Raw genomic sequence first — 17,376 nt, forward strand, 5'->3', positions numbered from 1 at the left:
CCCGCAGCCCCTCACTCACCATGGCCTCCTCATCCTGGGCAATGGCCAGGGTGGCATTGAGCTCGGAGCACCGTTCCTGACCCTGCTCCCACGTGCTGTAATCCCGTGAGAAGTAGTAGCAGACACCCTTGTACCCAACCCAGCGATAGGGACAGCCCAGAACCGACAGCTGAGTCGCAGGTGTGACTGGAACCTGTGGTGCTGCAGGGGGAAGAGGAGAAGATCTGAGGATTCCCCTGTGCAGGGAGCAGGGAGCCCACTCTGCCCCGAGGGGCTGGGCCCAGGCTGCTGCCCCTCCCTTACCTGCCAGCACAGCCAAAGCTGCCCCCAAAGCCAGCACCAGCACCAGGAGCAGCAGAATCAGCACCGCCGTGCCCACGGGATGGCACCTGAACCGTTCACCTGGAGCAGGAAAGAGCTGCTGGCTGCCAGAAGCAGAGCCGGCCCTGCAATCTGCTCAGCCCACGGCCAGGGAGCAGAGCAGGGAGCCCTGAGGCAGTGTGGGCCTCCCTCAGCTGGCAGCCAGAGAGCCAAGAGCCTGGCCACAGGCAGGGACACAGCTGTGGGCACAGGCAGGGACACAGCTGTGGGCACAGGCTGCAGCAGGGGAACTGCACAGCCTTGGGGGCAGCTGGGGCTCTTGCTTCCAGCCACGGATGGGGCCCAGCAGAGCACGAGGCCTCTTCCAGACATTGGGAAACAGCCACACACCTGCCAGCCCTGGCCTCGGGAGGGGACACGGGCCCCTGCCTAGAGAGCCCAGGCGTGGCCCTGTACTCACCCAGGAATCTTCTGAGGTTCCCTCTCTGTTCATTGCCTGTTGCTGCTGTGCCCTGGGGAGGCAGGGGCTCCCTCACACTCCCATCCCTGGTGCAGAATCCATTCTCCACATCTGCACTCACTGCACACTCACAAGTGGCATCCCCCTGCTTATGCCAAGAGGCTTCTTGGGCACCAGGCAAGTGTGGAAGCGCGGCTGCTGGTCCCTCCTGAAGATGCTGGGGCTCATTCACAGCTCTAGTCATGGAGTAGAATTCACTCTTCTTCTGCTCACAGCCGGTGTCTCTCTGCCCGGTACAAACACCACCTTGCTCTCGAGATATCAGGAGTGCTGCTGGAAGATCCTTTGGGAGCTCGGCCTCGGGAACAGCTTTGCCGCCGCGCTGATGGCACCCTGAAAGGGACACGGTGAGAGGTCGCTGCTGGTGCCGACCGTGCGGGGGCTCAGGAGGGCGGTGGCAGCTGTGGCTGCGCTGTCGCCGCTGCCCAGAGGTGCGGCAGCAGGTGCGGAGACAAGCGCAGCCTCCGGGAGCTGTGCGGTGGCCGCAGCCGCGGCCCCTGTGGCTCTGCAGCCGCTGCAGCCCAGCTCCGTGCCGGGCCGGGCGCTGAGAGCGCCTGCGAGCTGCCGGCTGCTGCTGGCCCGGGGCAGCTGCGGCTCGGAGTCCGCCTGCCGAGGGGCGAGAAGCAGCAGCCCCGGGCTGCTCACCATTGTGCCCCGCATGATTCCCTGCCCCGGCGCCTCGGAGCCCGGGCACACCGAGCGCCGGCACGGCCGCCGCGGCTCCTGCCTGGGCACACGGAGCGGCTCCCGGCACAGAGCGCAGCGCCGAGAAGCCTCGGCCCCGGAGCAGGCAGGATGCGCCGCTTTGTGCCCGCACCCGGCGCCTGCAGCGCTTTGGGCTCTGAGGCACTGGGTTCAAGTTCATGCCGTGCCAGCCCCGAGCCGGGCACGGACACCTCCCGCCCGAGCAGCGGCCCCCAGCCCGGTGCCGCACGGGCGGGAACGGTGCCGGGCACGGAGCAGCCGCCTCCGTCCTAGAGAGAGCAGCCGCGATGAGCCATCGCTGCCGCGGCACCGGCTCCATGCAGGCCATCCGGGCAAGGAGGAGAGCGCGGGCAGCCGCTCCCTCGGCTGCGATCCCAGCGCAGGGGGCACACGGGGGAAGCCGGCACCAGGAACTCGCCAGAACCGCCCGGCCCTCACCGCGGCCCCTCCGCCCGCAGCGAGCCCCGAGTTGGGGCAGCACCGACCGCGGTCCCACCTGGGCTGGAGCTGCCTCCGGGTGCCGCCGCCACCGCTCCAGGCACCGCAGCCCCTCAAAATGAAACGAGCGTTCTGCTGGCGCAGCAAGGAAAGCCGCTCTGGGTGAGCCGCGCAGTGAAGCAGCGCACGGAAACCCCCGCACGGAAAGCAGCCAATCGCGGCACGGAGCTGGAGCCGATGTAAGCGGTCCCGGCCTGTCGGCGTGGAGCCGTGCTGCCGGAAAGCTACAGGCCGGTGGCAGTTCTGTAGTTTTTTTCGAAATCTGAGACTGGGCGAGGGTGTTCGCAAAACTGAACTTCTGTCGTTTTGGTTTGTCGACTGCAGACTGCACAGCGGATGTGGTTACCATGCAGGATAGGCTGGGAGGGAGCCTTGTCGAGCTCCCTGGCGTTTTGCCCGAGCCCATGAGTCACAGGGGGTCTGTGAGGCTGCCAGGGTACAGACTTTCTTAGAATTGTTGCAGTGGAGATGGGCTGGGGGAAGATGTGCTTGTTGGAGGCCTCCTGGGGCCTGGTGATTATGACATTGTAGCGTTCTTGATATTTGGTGATATCAGGAGGAGCATCAATAAAGTTTTTACATTAAAGTTCCTGAGGGCAGCCTTTGGCCTATTCAGGAGGCTTATTCTGAGAGTTCCTTGGGAAGCAGCCCCTAAAATCAAAGGACTCCAGGTAAGGTGGGCTTCAAAGCAGAAATGCCGAGGGCACAGGAACAGACTGTCCCTGTGTGCCCAAAGAGGAGTCGACAAGGCAAACGTCCAGCCTGGATGTTCAGCAATGTTTTCAAGGAACTTAGGAATTAACAGAGGACGTATCAGCTTTGGAAGGAGGGCCAGGTTTCTCAGGAAGTGTTTAAGGGGATTGCCAGGGTATGTAGGGAAAAAATGACGGAGGCCAAAGCTCAGTTTGAACTTAATGTGGCAACTTCTGTAAAGGATAATAAAAAAATGTTTTTACATATATATTAGTGGTAAAAGGAAGGGTAAGACCAGCTTTTGTTCTCTTTTGGATGCGGGAGGGAACTGCAGATGAGGAGAAGGCAGAGGTGCTCAATGCCTTCTTTGCCTCAGCCTTCAGTGGGAACACAGCTTGTCCTCAGGACAAGTGTCCTCCTGGGCTGGTGGATGGTGCCAGGGAGCAGAATGGGCCCCCTGTTATCCAGGAGGAGGCAGTCAGAGAACTGCTGAGCTGCTTGGATGTTCATAAATCTGTGGGCCCAGATTGGATCCACCCCAGGGGGATGAGGGAGCTGGCAGATGAGCTTGGGAAGCTGCTCTCCATCATTTACCACCAGCCCTGGCTCACTGGGGAGGTTCCAGATGGCTGGAAGCTGGCCAGTGTGACACCCATCCACAACAAGGGTGGGAAGGAGGATCCTGGCAATTCCAGGCCAGTCAGCCTGGCCTCAGTGCCCAGTAAGGTCACGGAGCAGTTCATATTGATTCCAGCAGGCAGCACTTCTAGGATGGCCAGGGTGTCAGAGCAGCCAGCAGGGGTTTAGGAGGGCTGGGGCATGTGTGACCACCCTGGTCTCCTTCCAAGAGCAGGTGACCCTGCTGGTGGGTGCAGGAAAGGCTGTGGATGTGTCTGTCTGGGCTCCAGCAAGGCCTTTGGCAGTGTCTGCCACAGCTCCCTCCTGGAAAAGCTGCAGCCCAAGGCTGGGACAGGAGCACTCTGTGCTGGGCTCAGCCCTGGCTGGATGGGCCAGAGAGTGGTGCTGAGGGTGCTGCATCCAGCTGGGGCCAGGCACCAGGGGTGTCCCTCAGGGCTCTGTGCTGGGGCCAGCTCTGTTCAGTGTTTGCACTGACCCCGTGGATGAGGGCATTGAGGCTTTCATTAGTGAATCTGCAGAGGCCTCTGAGCTGGGAGCTGTGTCCATCTGTGGGAAGGTAGGAGGGCTCTGCAGAGAGACCTGGAACTGTTGGATGGATGGGCAGAGTCCAGGGAGATGAAGTTTAATAAATCCAAGTGCTGAGTGCTGCATTTTGGCCACAATAACTCCTGCCATGCTCTGGGCTGGGGACGGTGTGGCTGGGCAGTGCCCAGGCACAAAGGGACCTGGGGGTGCTGGTGACAGCTGGCTGAACAGGAGCCAGCAGTGTGTCCTGGTGGCCAGGAAGGCCAAGGGCTCCTGGCCTGGATCAGGGATGGTGTGGCCAGCAGGAGCAGGGAGGTCACTGTGCCCCTGTGCCTGGCCCTGGTGAGGCCACACCTGCAGTGCTGTGTCCAGCTCTGGCCCCTCAGCTTGGGAAGGACGTTGGGACGCTGGAGCGCGTCCAGAGGAGGCAACGAGGCTGGAGAGGGGCTGGGAACACAAACCCTGTGAGGAACCCCTGCGGGAGCTGGGGGTGCTCAGCCTGGAGAAAAGGAGACTCAGGGGTGCCCTCATCACTCTGTACAGCTCCTGAAAGGTGCCTGTGCTCAGCTGGGGTTGGGCTCTTTCTCCAGGCAGCACTGACAGAACCAGAGGGCAGTCTCAAGCTGCACCATGGGAAATATAGGTCGGATATTAGGAAGAAGTTTTTTTATTTTACATAAAGAGTGATAAAGAACTGAAACGGCCTGCCTGGGGAGGTGATGGAGTCACCATCCCTGGATGTGTTTAAAAACAGACTGGATGTCATGCGGGGTGCCAGGGTTTAGCTGAGGTGTTGGGGCTGGGTTGGACTCGATGATCTTGGCGGTCTCTTGCAACCCAGCCCAGAGATTCTGTGATTGTGTGAGCGCGGGCAGCCGCTCCCTGGGCGATCCCAGCGCAGGGGGCACACGGGGGAAGCCGGCACCAGGAACTCGGCAGAACCCCCCGGCCCTCACCGCGGCCCCCTCCGCCCGCAGCGAGCCCCGAGCTGGGGCAGCACCGACCGCGGGTCCCACCTGGGCTGCAGCCGCCTCCGAGCTCCGGGTGCCGCCGCAGTTTTGAGGCGATGTGATCAATGAAATGCGGGAACGCAGTCAGTCCTGGGGCGGCCGTTTTGCACCCCGACCCCGCCCCGGCACTCCCCGCTGCCTTCTCGGGATCGGTTCCTTCACCGTTCCGGAGCCTCCCGTCGCTGCCGGCCCGGATTGCGGGATGCGAACCCGAGTCCCTTGGGCCCGGCTGAGCGCAGTGCAAACCCCCTGCGGTGGCGGCAGGCGCGGGGCTGCCCCGCCTCACCCCGAGCCCCGGGCGGGTCCCAGCTCGGCTCTCCCCGCTCGGCTTTGCCCTCGCTGCCGCCGGCGCTTTCCCCGCTCCCGGGGCTCGGCTTTGCCCGGCGGCTCCGCTTGGCCCCGGCCGAACTCACTCCCCCCGTGGCTCCCCAGCCCTGCGGCGGGGCGAACCGCCGGCATTTGCCGAAGGGCTCTGACTGCCCCTGGGCACTGAAGCCTCACGGAACGTGTCCTAGAATGCCGTAAACGTGTGCTGAAATGCTTATTTGAAGTTAATCTTGTGTTTTTCGTGAGCTCTGATTTCTCTGAGAATTGTTACTGGAGAGATTCAAAGCGGTACATGCAGTGCCTCATTATTATCACGTGCAGCAAACCACAATCTAATTTCTTCAGCAGAAATGCTGATAACATTTACCACATGGTATTACACTAAATACAATCTCGAGAAGCTCCCGATCTCTTGGACACTGCCAAATTCTACTTTGTTGTTTCTTTCGGTATAATTGCGCTTTAAGAGGTTTTAGGAAATTTCTGATTCCTTAAAATTTGCGGCCACCATGAGTTTTTCTCAATGTCATAGGGTCAACTTATTTGTAACATTTTTCCAATCCCTCCAGTAAATCCATCAGGCCGTTATTTCAACCATGCTTGGTTCACATTTTCAGTGCCTTTTGGTATTAATACCATCAGAATAAGTTACATTTTGTACTACCCAGAACTTTTAAGGATATTGATTGTTAGTTCAGTTCTATTTGAATATCATTTTAGTGTTGGTAATATTAAAGAAAGTTGGATGTGAGAAATGTCACCTTTATTACTCTATTGAGTTAATTTTTTTAATAATCTTTTATGTCAATGAGGATTTCTGTCAGGTTTGTGTTGCTGAATTTGGACAAGATCAAGTTTCAGTCTTCTTCGGTTTAAGCCGTTTCATGTCATATTCCAGTTTTATTATGATCAATTTTTATTCAGTATTAAAGATGTAACTGTAATGCATCAGCAGGGTAACTATAAACCTCTCATTCTACTGGTGGTGGTGGAGATGATACTGAACTACTCTACAAATAATTTTAGGCCCTAAGATAATTTTGTTTAAATATGTTTGTCTACAGTGCAAGATGTGGTTATTTTCTTCTAGAGACAAGACAGATCCCACTGAAACACTGATAAACACCTCCTTTTGGATGGAAGAAGATACAGTTTGTTGGGCCCTTGATCCTCTCACAGATTGCACAGGTGTCAGTGCTGCACTGCCTGACAGGATCATTGATTGTGATCTCTTCTGGTTTATCTCCCACAGATAACACAGGAGAGTGGGTGGTTGTTCTACATTATGGCTGTTATCCATTGTAAGCTGTTCAGTGTTTCATTGCTGTGGATACAGGAATGCTGGAAGAATCTCTTTGAACAGGCTGTCTGCAGCCGTTCCTTGCACTGCCTGCTCAGGCTTTAGTCCCTTCTCTTGTTCCAGCAGGGTTGCTGTGCCTTCACCCAGGGCTGTCTCATGGTTTTCCTGTGTTTTCAGAGTTCCAGGATGAGATCTCTGGGCTCTGTCAAAAGCCCCATCTGAGCTGAGGTCCTGTGGTCTTTCCCGACCCTTTTGTGCCACATCCTCATGGGACAGGGCTGTGACCTGCTGAGGGCAAGGCTGCTCCTGCTCTGTGGCAATCAGACACAGCCCCAGGTATTCTCACAGGAGCACTCCAGCAGTTTGCTGTGTTTGGGGCATCTCATAGCTGCTATTATTGAGAGATTTGTTTTTGAGGTATGTGAGGGAGACCCTCCCAATGAGGGTCTGGGCTCTGGCCAGGCCCTGGCTCTACCTGGTCGGAAAATTGCCAACAAACCCAGATGTTTTCTGCCTCAAAACAATATTCAAGTCACTTGGCCTTGGCAGTTTGACCCTATACCAGTAGGACAGCTGGATCTATTTTTAAAGTGAGCTTGGATTTGACCCTATACCAGTAGGACAGCTGGATCTATTTTTAAAGTGAGCTTGGACACCTTTTGGGGAATGGCTCTGCAGGTCCTCACTGAAATGAGATTTGTCAGCTGCTGCAGGCTCTGGGTGATGGTGCAGTATTTAAGACATTGAAAATCATCCAATTTCACAAGTGTTATTAATTACATGAATGATCTGATTTATTCTTGATTACTGTCAGTTGCTTGTTTCACTGCATGCATTGTTTTGTTTTGATGTTCCCTTCAGGTTCACAGCAAGAGACATGCATGTTATTTTGAAAACAAAAAGAAAGGGGAATTGGCTCCTAAAGAATCTCTGAATAATGCAATATTTATACTAAAAGTATTTTTAAGGCTTTTCTGTAGGTGTCACAGTGAGGGTGGCTGTGACAAACCTCTCTGGTTCCCTGACTTCAGGCCAGGGTGGTGAAAATGAAAAGGAGCGGGTTCGATGGAGCTGCCCAGAAAGAACTTTAATAAAGGGTGAGAAACAACAAACGTGGGGAAGCCATGCACAATAAGAGGGGCAGGATCCAGAGACTCCAAACAAAAGGGAAGCAACAATAGATACATTCAGGGGTGGAACATTCTAGAGCTGTAGCCACATGGGGGAAACAAGTAAGCACGAGAGGAGCAGAACTTGGGCAACTTAACATAAAAACACCAAAGGCTCACGGGGGAACTCTCAGGCTGGCCCTGAATTAAACAAATGATTCCCAGGGCTGAAACCAATGCCTGGCTCTTTTGGGGTGAAATCCAGCTGAGTCTGAGTCCCAGCTGGGCCAAGTCCCACACATGAGGATCTCCAGGTGAGTGTGCAATGGCAAGGCCTGGCTGATGGATGGACTGAGGCAGAAGGGGTGCTTGTGTTTTATCATCAGCAGCTTTAAAGGGGTCACCTGCTCACCTGCTCAGGCATCGATGGCCTCCGAGCAAGCGAGGCCCAGGGAGAAGAGAGGTGACCTTGTCCCCACTCAGCCTTGGTGGCCAGGACAGGGACAGAGGCAGGACTGCCAGCCCATGGCTGTGCCTGGAGACTCGGAGAGGAAACTGAACAGAGGCCTTCTGTCCTACAGTATTTACCACCCTGATGTTGTGTTCTACCAACCCTCTTCAGCTATTCCTGCTCCAGGCTTCCAGAAAGACATTCAGTGATGCCAAGGCAAACATTCCCAGCTGCTGGGCTTCCTCCTGCCAGGGCAGCACAAACCCTGAGCTCCAGCCATAGGGACTTTAGAGCTATGGTCATTTATTTCCATTCCCTGAGAGACATTGGACATGATCTTTGTGTTCTCCCATGCTGCAGGACCCTTTGTCAGTGACATGATTGGACTTGAGAATACAAAATTTGGGTATTGATTGACTGTAACCTGTCTTTCATGTGCCTTATCCTGTACCTAAGATATAACCAGCAATAACCTTAAAAAGATAGTAATCTCACAGGAGCAAACTGATTTAACATCAAAATACGTAAGTTTTTCTTTTTAACGAAAAGAAAAGGGAATTGTTGCATATTGGTAGAAATCCTGTGAAAGAAAAGCCTTATAATATCATGGTTTAGGGCTGCTGATTGGGCTGGGTGCAGCTCACAGCTTGTCTGTTAATTCCCATGAGAGAGAATCAGAGGAATGAGAATCAGTCTGCAGAACAATCTATTGTAGTAAAGAAAAACAGGTTCACACTCAAAACCAAGAAATCTGTCCCATGTGAATCAGTGAAGAATATGTGTAAACTAACTAAAAATAGAGAGGTATAGTGCAAATGCAAAATGCCATTTACTGACCAATGAACTGAGTGTCAGTGTTGTGAGCCAATTAGATCTAATATGGTGCCAGCTGATAATCCTCTAAAATATGAGCTGTGCAACAAAGATGAGCCTTTTCTGGGTGAAGAAACAGAGTCCTGGCTGACTGTACTGTGACAAATCAAGGGGGATTTTTCCTCAATTTACTCTTCTAAAATGAAGAGGAAATTCAGTTTCCTTCCTCAATTTCCCTCTACAAACACAATTCTGGGGGCTTTTGCACATCTTTTCATCTGTGAAGGTCCCTTCAAGTGCAGGGACCCCTCGATGGAACCCTTACGTGGCACATCCAGAGGTTCCTCTCAAGGGAAGCCCTTTCAGACCAGGGACAGCCGTGTTTGCTCTCAGTTTGAGCCTGAAGATGATGAAAATGGGGCTCTTTCCTTCGATTCAAACAGCACCATAAATTGTTTCTCCTTCCATTTCAACATGAAAATCAAGGAAAATGGTAATTGCCTGCCTAGTGAGACACCCAAAATGATGAAAAAGGTGTGTTTTCCTTCAGTTGAGACCCTTCAAATCACAGGTGAATGGGGATCCTCCCCAGTTCAAACACAATTACAGAAAAGCTTTCACCCCTCCATTTCAATCCCATTATTGGGGCTCTGGGGAGGGACTGGGGGCACTTCCCCCTCCTCACTGCTCACCCCTGGGGCTGCTGCCCCTCGCACAGTGCTGAGCAGTTCCCTCCCAGTTCCCTGCCAGTTTCCCTCTTCCTGGCGAGCCCCGGCAGGGATGGGGAGAGCACCGGGCAGGAGCTGGGAGCGCTGTTCCTTCCCAGGGCTCCTGATATCCCTGCCAGTGCTCCTTCCTGCTCACTCCCGCTGCTCCCACTCTCCCTCCCAGTTCCCTCCTGGCATTCCCTGTGCTCCCAGTTCCCTCCCAGTGTTCCCAGGATCTCTCCCAGTGCTGCCAGCGGCAAAGCCCTGGGGGCACAGCGTGCTCTGCTCTTGAAGAGGCGAGACTGGAGCTGTCAGGAGAGCAAACCCGGCTGGGAAAGCGTTCCCTGCACAGGAAGGTGTCTCCCCTCTCTGACCACAGAGGGAGCTCAGCCTCCGCTCTTGACTCCAAACCCTTGAAGCTCCGAGCCCCACTGCCCGAAATTGGCTCGGCCCCACTGCCCAGCGCACTGCTCAGAGCTCAAACGGCTGAGGGGACAGCGCAGATTAAATAATGAACGCTGCTGGGCACGGCTTTAGCTCTGAACTACACACTGTCACACAGGAACAAAACCCTCATCGAGGATGGGTTCCTTTTGCTGGCACAAGGAGAGAAGCAAAAATCTGACAGGAATATTCTTCATCATTCTACCCAGGCTTTGTCAAACCCTCCAGCTCCTGCACATCAGGAAATAACAAGTGGCTTCTAAGCAGTGATTTTGATTTCAGTGAGCAGGTTATTATGGATTAATCTGGCACAGGAAAGCAGCCTTCACACCCTACTGCTCTTGGCATCACCCAAAGAGTTTGGAGGCTGCTGCCCAGGGAGCTCCTGAGTTGTATCTTCCTTGTCAATCTTATCTGTGCCTTTTTTAATAGTAAAAACATAAATAAAATGCAGGAATCATTGGCCCAGGGACTTAGGACTTGCATATCTCTTCCAAGAAAAGGGGAAAAAATGTTATCATATTTCTAGAGTCCCATACCTTCTGGGTGGTTTTCTCACACACAGCTCCTCACAGCAGTGTTGTTCCTGCTTCTTCATCAGGGCTCCTCCAAGGCTCTCCCTGACCAGCCAACCCAGCCCCTTTTATCCCAGTTATCTTCATTGGCCACAGCTGCCACCCAATTAAGGATATCACAGCTGCAGCCCACTTAGAACAATTAGGATCAGGGCAAGGCCACTTATACAATACATAGATTTTACTAGGACTGCTACTGTATTTACCCCTTTTCGTTTACTTACAGATATTCAAATACAAAATAGATATTTAAATAAAATACATACATTTCCCCATGACTCAAAGGCCATGTACAACACACACAGCTCCTTGCTCAAAGGCCATATTCTCACAGCTCTTCGACTCAAAGGCCATGTTTCCTCTACATCTCTCAGCTGTCCTGGCTTCTATTATGTCTTGTTGATGTTATATTTCTAGAGTCCCAGCTCTCAGGCTATCACAGATCTCAGCTGTCCTATCTTCTATCACGTCGGGGTCACCACTGGTTGTTATCATATTTCTAGAGTCCCATACCTTCTGAGTGGTTTTCTCACACACAGCTCTTCACAGCAGCGTTGCTCCTGCATCTTCATCAGGGCTCCTCCAAGGGTGTCCCTGACCTACCAACCCACCCCATTGTATCTCGGTTTTCTTCATTGGCCACAGCTGCCACCCAATTAAGGACATCACAGCCGCAGCCCATTTAGAACAACTAGGACTGGGACAAGGCCACTTATACAATACATATATTTCACTAGGACTCCTATTATAAAAGAAGAGTGTTTCACCCAAACCACAGAGTTTTAAAGTTCATGTTATGTACATATATTTTGAAAAGGAAAAGAGGAAGAATAAAATATCAATTAATGTACCAACGGTGCTCCAGCCTATTTGTGTTCTCTTCGTTCAATTCCAGCATCTCTAAGGATACTTAATAAAAGCCCAAAACTAAAAGAACATTGAATTAAAGCTGAAGAAGAAGCAATCTGGCTGCAGGCTTGTGGCACTCCACTGCCTGTGTTCCAGTAAGGGAGCTCATCCCCTCTGCAGTTCCAAGCCAGATCCCAAAGTCCTGAGTGAGCATCAGCTTTCAGGTTTTTGAACACTGAACTGTAAGCAAAGCTGCTGGGGAGGGCCATGCTCCAGGCACATCTGTGCCATTTCATCTCTCCAGCTCTCTCAGCTCAGCTCGGCTCTTTTCCTCTCCTTGCTGCCTTTGGCTCATGCATTTCTTGAGGGGCTGCCCTGCACTGAGCAGAGCATGAACTGACCATCACACAAACAGCTTCTGGCACTGTGGCTCTATCCTAAATGGACCATTGCCCAAAGGAATTCCAGGGCCTTAATTTCACTTAAAATGGCTTTTAAAGGAACCTGGTTTGATGCCCTCCATTTCTAAACAAGGAGAGCACAGCGCTCCTGCACTCCCTGCCAGGGTCATTCTTTGAGCCTTGCAGAAAGGCTTTAAGGCAGCACAGAGCTTGTTAGGCACCAACAACTTCATCCAAAATTCGAATCAATAGCATGGGCAGAGCCTGACTTTAAAACCTATTTTAAAACTGAATTAAAGAGCAGTTGCATTGCCAATTGACAAGATGAGAAAGGTTTCCTTAGCAGTTGTTGATATGGCAAAGTAAGGGTGAGGATGGAGCATGGAGTGGGGGAGAGAAGGGGAAAACCTTCATTTGCAGAGTGGGGTTTTAACCATCATGGTCACAGCTCAAGGAATTGCAGAAACCATTCTAATCTCAAGAAAGGGAAAGCTTCCAGGATGTTTTTCATTTCAGCAAGAGCCTAGGGAAGTGTTCAGCAGCAGGAGATTAGAGTAATTTCAAGGAATCAGACATTTTATTGTGAATGACAAGCACTGGGGAAGTCTAAGGGCCATTTCTGGGTTTGATGTGATTCTTTGGTAATTGTTCATTTATTATTTTTTTTGTGGTATTTAGTTTTTCCCTGCTGGAGGCTCATGACTCCCTTAGACAGGGTTGTTAGTTTTTGATGATAACTTTGGAGTGCTCGGTGCTGCTGTGGCTCTCATTAAAAACTCCCTTCTGTTTCTGTTCTGCACTGGGCCAGCGAGTCTCCCTTCTCTGCTGGGATGGGTTTGTGCCCCACGAGGGCCCGGGTGATCCTTGGCTCACCCTCAGCACTGGTGGCAGTCCCCATGAGCTCACTGTGCACACTCAGTGTGACTGTTTTGGCTCTTGGGAGAGCCCCCATGGGCGCTGCCAGATTGCAATGGCTGGGCTGAAGCACAGCAGGAATTGCAGTGCCCTCTGTGCCAGTGCCCAGCACAGCTGTGACATTCACTGTTCCACTGCCCTGGCTCAAGCTGCAAGGGGGCTGTGGCTGCTCACTGGGGACACCTCCCACCCAAAGGCCATCAGCTGTGGGCTACAGCTCTCGGTGCTGTTCCTTGGTGCACAGTTGGCTTAGTTAAAGGCACAGGCTCTCCATGGATGTCTTGCTCAGTTACAGTCCCTGGCAATGCAGCCGTGATAGCTCTGAGTGGTTTGGGTTGAATTACTGCTGGAGTGCTGTAAGCAAGAGCTAAAGCTATCAGCTCTTGGTTACAGTGTACTGAAATAATAGTTGGGAACACTGAAAATCTAAGAATAATGTTTTTGTTTCTGCTTAGAAATAAAAACTCCTGTGTCTGTGGTGAAGTCCTAGTAACCCCTGTGGGCAGAAATTGATGAGAAAAGTTTGTTTAGAGGTATGTTAATGTAGAAGTTGTTAGTTTGCATCGTGCCCCTGGGGGTAATAAGTCGGGGTTGCTGGGGAGATTTCTGGTGATTTTACAAATTGCATCTGCTCTAAGTTTGTTTGCGATGGAGCCGCCGTTCTTTGTTTTGTGACACGGTGGCGCTGTGAGCTGTTGTTGAAGCTCCCGACAGAGGCTTTTCTGTTATGTTAAATTTGGAGCGACAGGCATCGGTATAATGTCTCCTTTTTTTGTACTGAGGATAAGAATCAGGTGATTTTGTATTTTTCTCTGCTTCAGAACTGTCTTTTTTTAAAATGACTTAGGTTTTCTTACAGGTAAAACATGGCTCTTTAATGGACTCTAAATCAGTGAGGGTTTGCTCAGTAGTTTTGGTTTGAGCCTCCACAGCTCTTTGGAATTAATTTCCCAGCAGATCTCGGGACTTTGTAAGTTGTTCTCCCAGAGCAGGAGCTTGTATGGTCACGATGTGCTGTGGAGTGCTGAGCTCACCACAAGCTGAGAGCATTCGTGGCACTGTTGGTGGCTGGGCTGGTAAAAGAACCCTTTCACATTTATTGTTTTTATCAGTAAAGGCAAGGCTTTAATTCCATGAGGGTGTGCTGTTTCCTTAGGACAGTGCTTTTGAACTGCTTGTGCCAAGCGATCTAAAAAGGCAAGAGAAGTTTTAGTTGTGGCTTGTTGAATCAGAGAATCGGCATTTTCATGGGTTCTTGCAGTTGTACAGTTAAAAGAGTCTTTCTGGCTGCATTTCTAATATCTCTTATTCCTGCTCTAGAAAGGGATTCGACTTGGTCTTCAGCTTTATGGTTTGGAGGATCTCTAGCTAATTGACTGATTGTTAGTTGGGCTTTAGGACTTCTAGCAGAGCCCTCCATTGATCTGTGAAGATGCTTTTGCTGTTCCAAGTCCCACAGAATATATTGTGAGTTTGTTAAAATTACAGATGAAATGTTACAGCAGTCTGAAGGTGTGAGGTGATAAGAATCATATCTACTTCCCACCACGTTATTAAAATACTGGGAGTTTAAGCTGTTGTCTTTAAAAGCTTTCCTTAACTTCTCAATAACCTGATGTGCTGTAGGCTCCCACCGAGGATTATCATTATTTTCCTTATATCGATCTGGCACAGCAAGGAGTTTTCTGTATGATGAATTAAAATCTTTATCTTGCGCGAGTTTATGTCTAATCTCAGCCCAATCAGTCAGTTCCCATTGTGTGTTCACGGGGCTGGGATGGAACGGGTTAAACTCTTCCTCTGATCCAGAGTCCGTGCCCTGCTTCGTTTCCCTGTGGAGGAGTTTGCCAATCGCGGGTTTTTCTCTCGTTCCTCTCTTTCCCGCAGTCAGAGCTCGGGTTTTTGCAGCGCTGGCAGAGCAGCCTCGCTCCTTTAGCTGGGCAGAGCTGCCCTCGCTGCCGGCCGGGCAGGGCTGGAAGATGCCGGGCGGGCCGGGGATGGCAGCGGGGGCTGAGCCGGGAGAGCGGCGGGGGCTGCGGGGCAGCGCCGGGGGCAGCGCGGCTCCGCTCGGGCTTGCGGGGCCTCTGGGCAGGGCTGGAGGGAGGGAGGGCTCGGAGACACGGCTGGGGACGCGCAGGGGCTGCACACAAGAGTGGGGAAGTGGAAAACTTTGTAGGTTGTTCAAACGAGTACATTAAAGTGTTATCTGTAGTTTATAATTTTGTGTTTGTGTGGTTTTGGTTTATGGTAAAAGTATTGTACAGTTTGAGTTAACTGTGTCTCTCAGAGGAAAGGTGAATGCATAAGTATCATTTATAGTTGGAAAGTGCTTTTGGACTTAAGATTGTAAATTTTTAAGTTTTTTTTAATGCTATAAGAATTGAGTTTGATTCGAGCTTTAAGGTTTTTATAAACCTCCTTGGGTTCCTTTGATATTGTGTGCATGATTAGGTTTTTTTAAACCTGCTTGGTGTTTTGTAATAGGAGATAATATTGGTTTCTGTTCGACTTGAGCTAGTGATGAAGGGAGAAGCCTAGACTTCTAGAAGTCTAGTGTTGTTTTGGGTTTTTTTTTTGTTTTTTTTTTTTTTTTTTTTTTTTGGTTTTTTTTGGGTTTTTTTTTTCTGTAGAAGAACTAATTCTTTAGGATTTTGTTTCTTTGTAGTAGCACTGAACCAAAAATATTTTGTGTATTTTTAACCGCCTGAAAGACAGTTGCGTTATTGCAGTTTTTTATAATGGAAGTACTGTTTTGTTGGGGATTTTCGTTTCTATTAAGATGGAGTAACTGAGCAGTTTTAAAATATTTGATTTTATTATCATTCTCAATAAAAATGAAACATGAGAAATACAAAACTCAACATTATTCTATTAAAAGCAAACTTATTTCCTAATTGCAATGCCTTGTAAATGTTTTTCAAGCTATTGGCTTTTAGCACACAACACTACTATTACTTCTAACACCAATCACCTCTATTCGTACCTCACATAGTCCTATTACTATGCATCTATCAGAGTTCTAATTCTCTAAACTATCTACTCTTTTTGTAAAGCATCTTTTACATATATATATGTATATACTCTAATATACTCTTTTTATATTTTAAAACTTATTTCTAATTCAATCTCTCAACAATATCATCTCTAGTCCATAGCTTTCCTAAGTCAACACACCTGATCTCAATATTTGCATACAGATATACAAGACCGTGTGAACTTTCTATCAATTTTTAAAGATTCTGCACAAATCCGTTCCTCGCGTCTCCGGAGCAGCCAAAGCTCGGAGCAGCGCCCGAGGGGCAGCGGGGGCGCGGCAGCGGCAGCCGGGTGTGAGCAGGGCAGGGAGAGGCGAGCTCAGGATCCCGGGCACCCGAGCAGGGGGGACAGGGCCCTGCGGCACTGAGGGGTGACACTGAGGGGCCCGTGCAGGGGCTGCTCTCACCAGCACAGGCTCAGCCCACAGCCCCACAGCAGGAGAAGCAGCTCTGGGCTGGGTTGTGGCGGTGGCAGCGAATTCCCTTCCCTAAGCAGCAGCTCCGACCGTCTTCCCCTGAAGCAGAGAGAGAGAGGCAGTAGCTGACAGACCCTTCTTCACAGCCAGGTGCCAGATACGAAAAGTGGGATTCGTCCTCAGCACGTGTCAGCAGATCTTCCTCCTTTCCAAGGACAGTGCAACAGTGTCACCTTCAGGCCAGTTCGTGAGGATTTCCAAGAGCCCAGGGAGATTAGGATTTCCCACTGGAGCTTGTTGTGTCATCAGAGCAAAGCATTCACTGCAGGCAGCATCGGTGGCAGGATGGATTGCAGAGACTTTTCCTTTGCAGCCCCAGCCCAGCGCTGGCACTGGGGATGAAGAGGCACTGAGGTGACCCTGAGAGGAAGCGCAAGGCACAGGGTGCAGCGGAGGAAGGACAGCGCTGTGCTGGGCTCAGAGGTGAAGCTGGCACTGCCCAGCGTGGAGAAGGTCCTTTCTCGCCAGAACCCCCCGTCCCTCACCGCGGCCCCCTCCGCCCGCAGCGAGCCCCGAGCTGGGGCAGCACCGACCGCGGTTCCCACCCGGGCTGGAGCCGCCTCCGAGCTCCGCCACCGCCTCGCCGGGCTCCCGTGCCGCCGCCGCTCCGCTCCCGGGCAGACACAGCGGGCACGGCCGGTGCTGTCACCGCATTTATGCACGGCAGGGAAATGGGAGACGCCGCTTTGGCCCATTCAGCGTGCGGGGAAAGCGGCGAGGAGCGCTCTGGCCGCCGCCAGGAGAGGAGATCGCGTGGATGTGCAATTAATATCAGGAAAGATGGTCTCAGATGTTCATGAGAACGTAGGAAATAGGATGGAGTATTGAGATAAGCAATATCCTAAAACAGAATCAGTCTCGAGATGAGCAAAATTGGGACGATTCCAAATATGGAATCTGTAATAGTAGTCCTATCTATAAAATAATACAGCTTAGTTCGAACATAATGCTTACTTACATAACACAAAGGTTAATGCACATGCCCAACCTGCCAGGTTATTCAGAGGACAGCGAGCAAGACAGTGAGCCTTCCTCTGAAGAGACCCCCGAAAAGCCAAAAGAC

At 51.5% G+C, this 17,376-nt stretch overlaps 1 protein-coding gene across 1 annotated transcript in view; it reads right to left on the reverse strand.

Annotated features, from left to right (window-relative positions):
* The window catches only part of LOC134422277 (killer cell lectin-like receptor subfamily F member 1), a 49,175-nt gene that overhangs the window by 487 nt on the left and 31,312 nt on the right, over nt 1-17,376 (reverse strand). The window contains exon 2 of the mRNA XM_063164267.1: nt 2-402. Coding sequence (XP_063020337.1) covers nt 2-402 — 401 coding nt within the window. The remainder of the gene's footprint in view (nt 1; nt 403-17,376) is intronic.

The sequence above is a fragment of the Melospiza melodia genome, chromosome 9 (genome assembly GCF_035770615.1).
Source record: "Melospiza melodia melodia isolate bMelMel2 chromosome 9, bMelMel2.pri, whole genome shotgun sequence".
Taxonomy (NCBI): Eukaryota; Metazoa; Chordata; class Aves; order Passeriformes; family Passerellidae; genus Melospiza; species Melospiza melodia.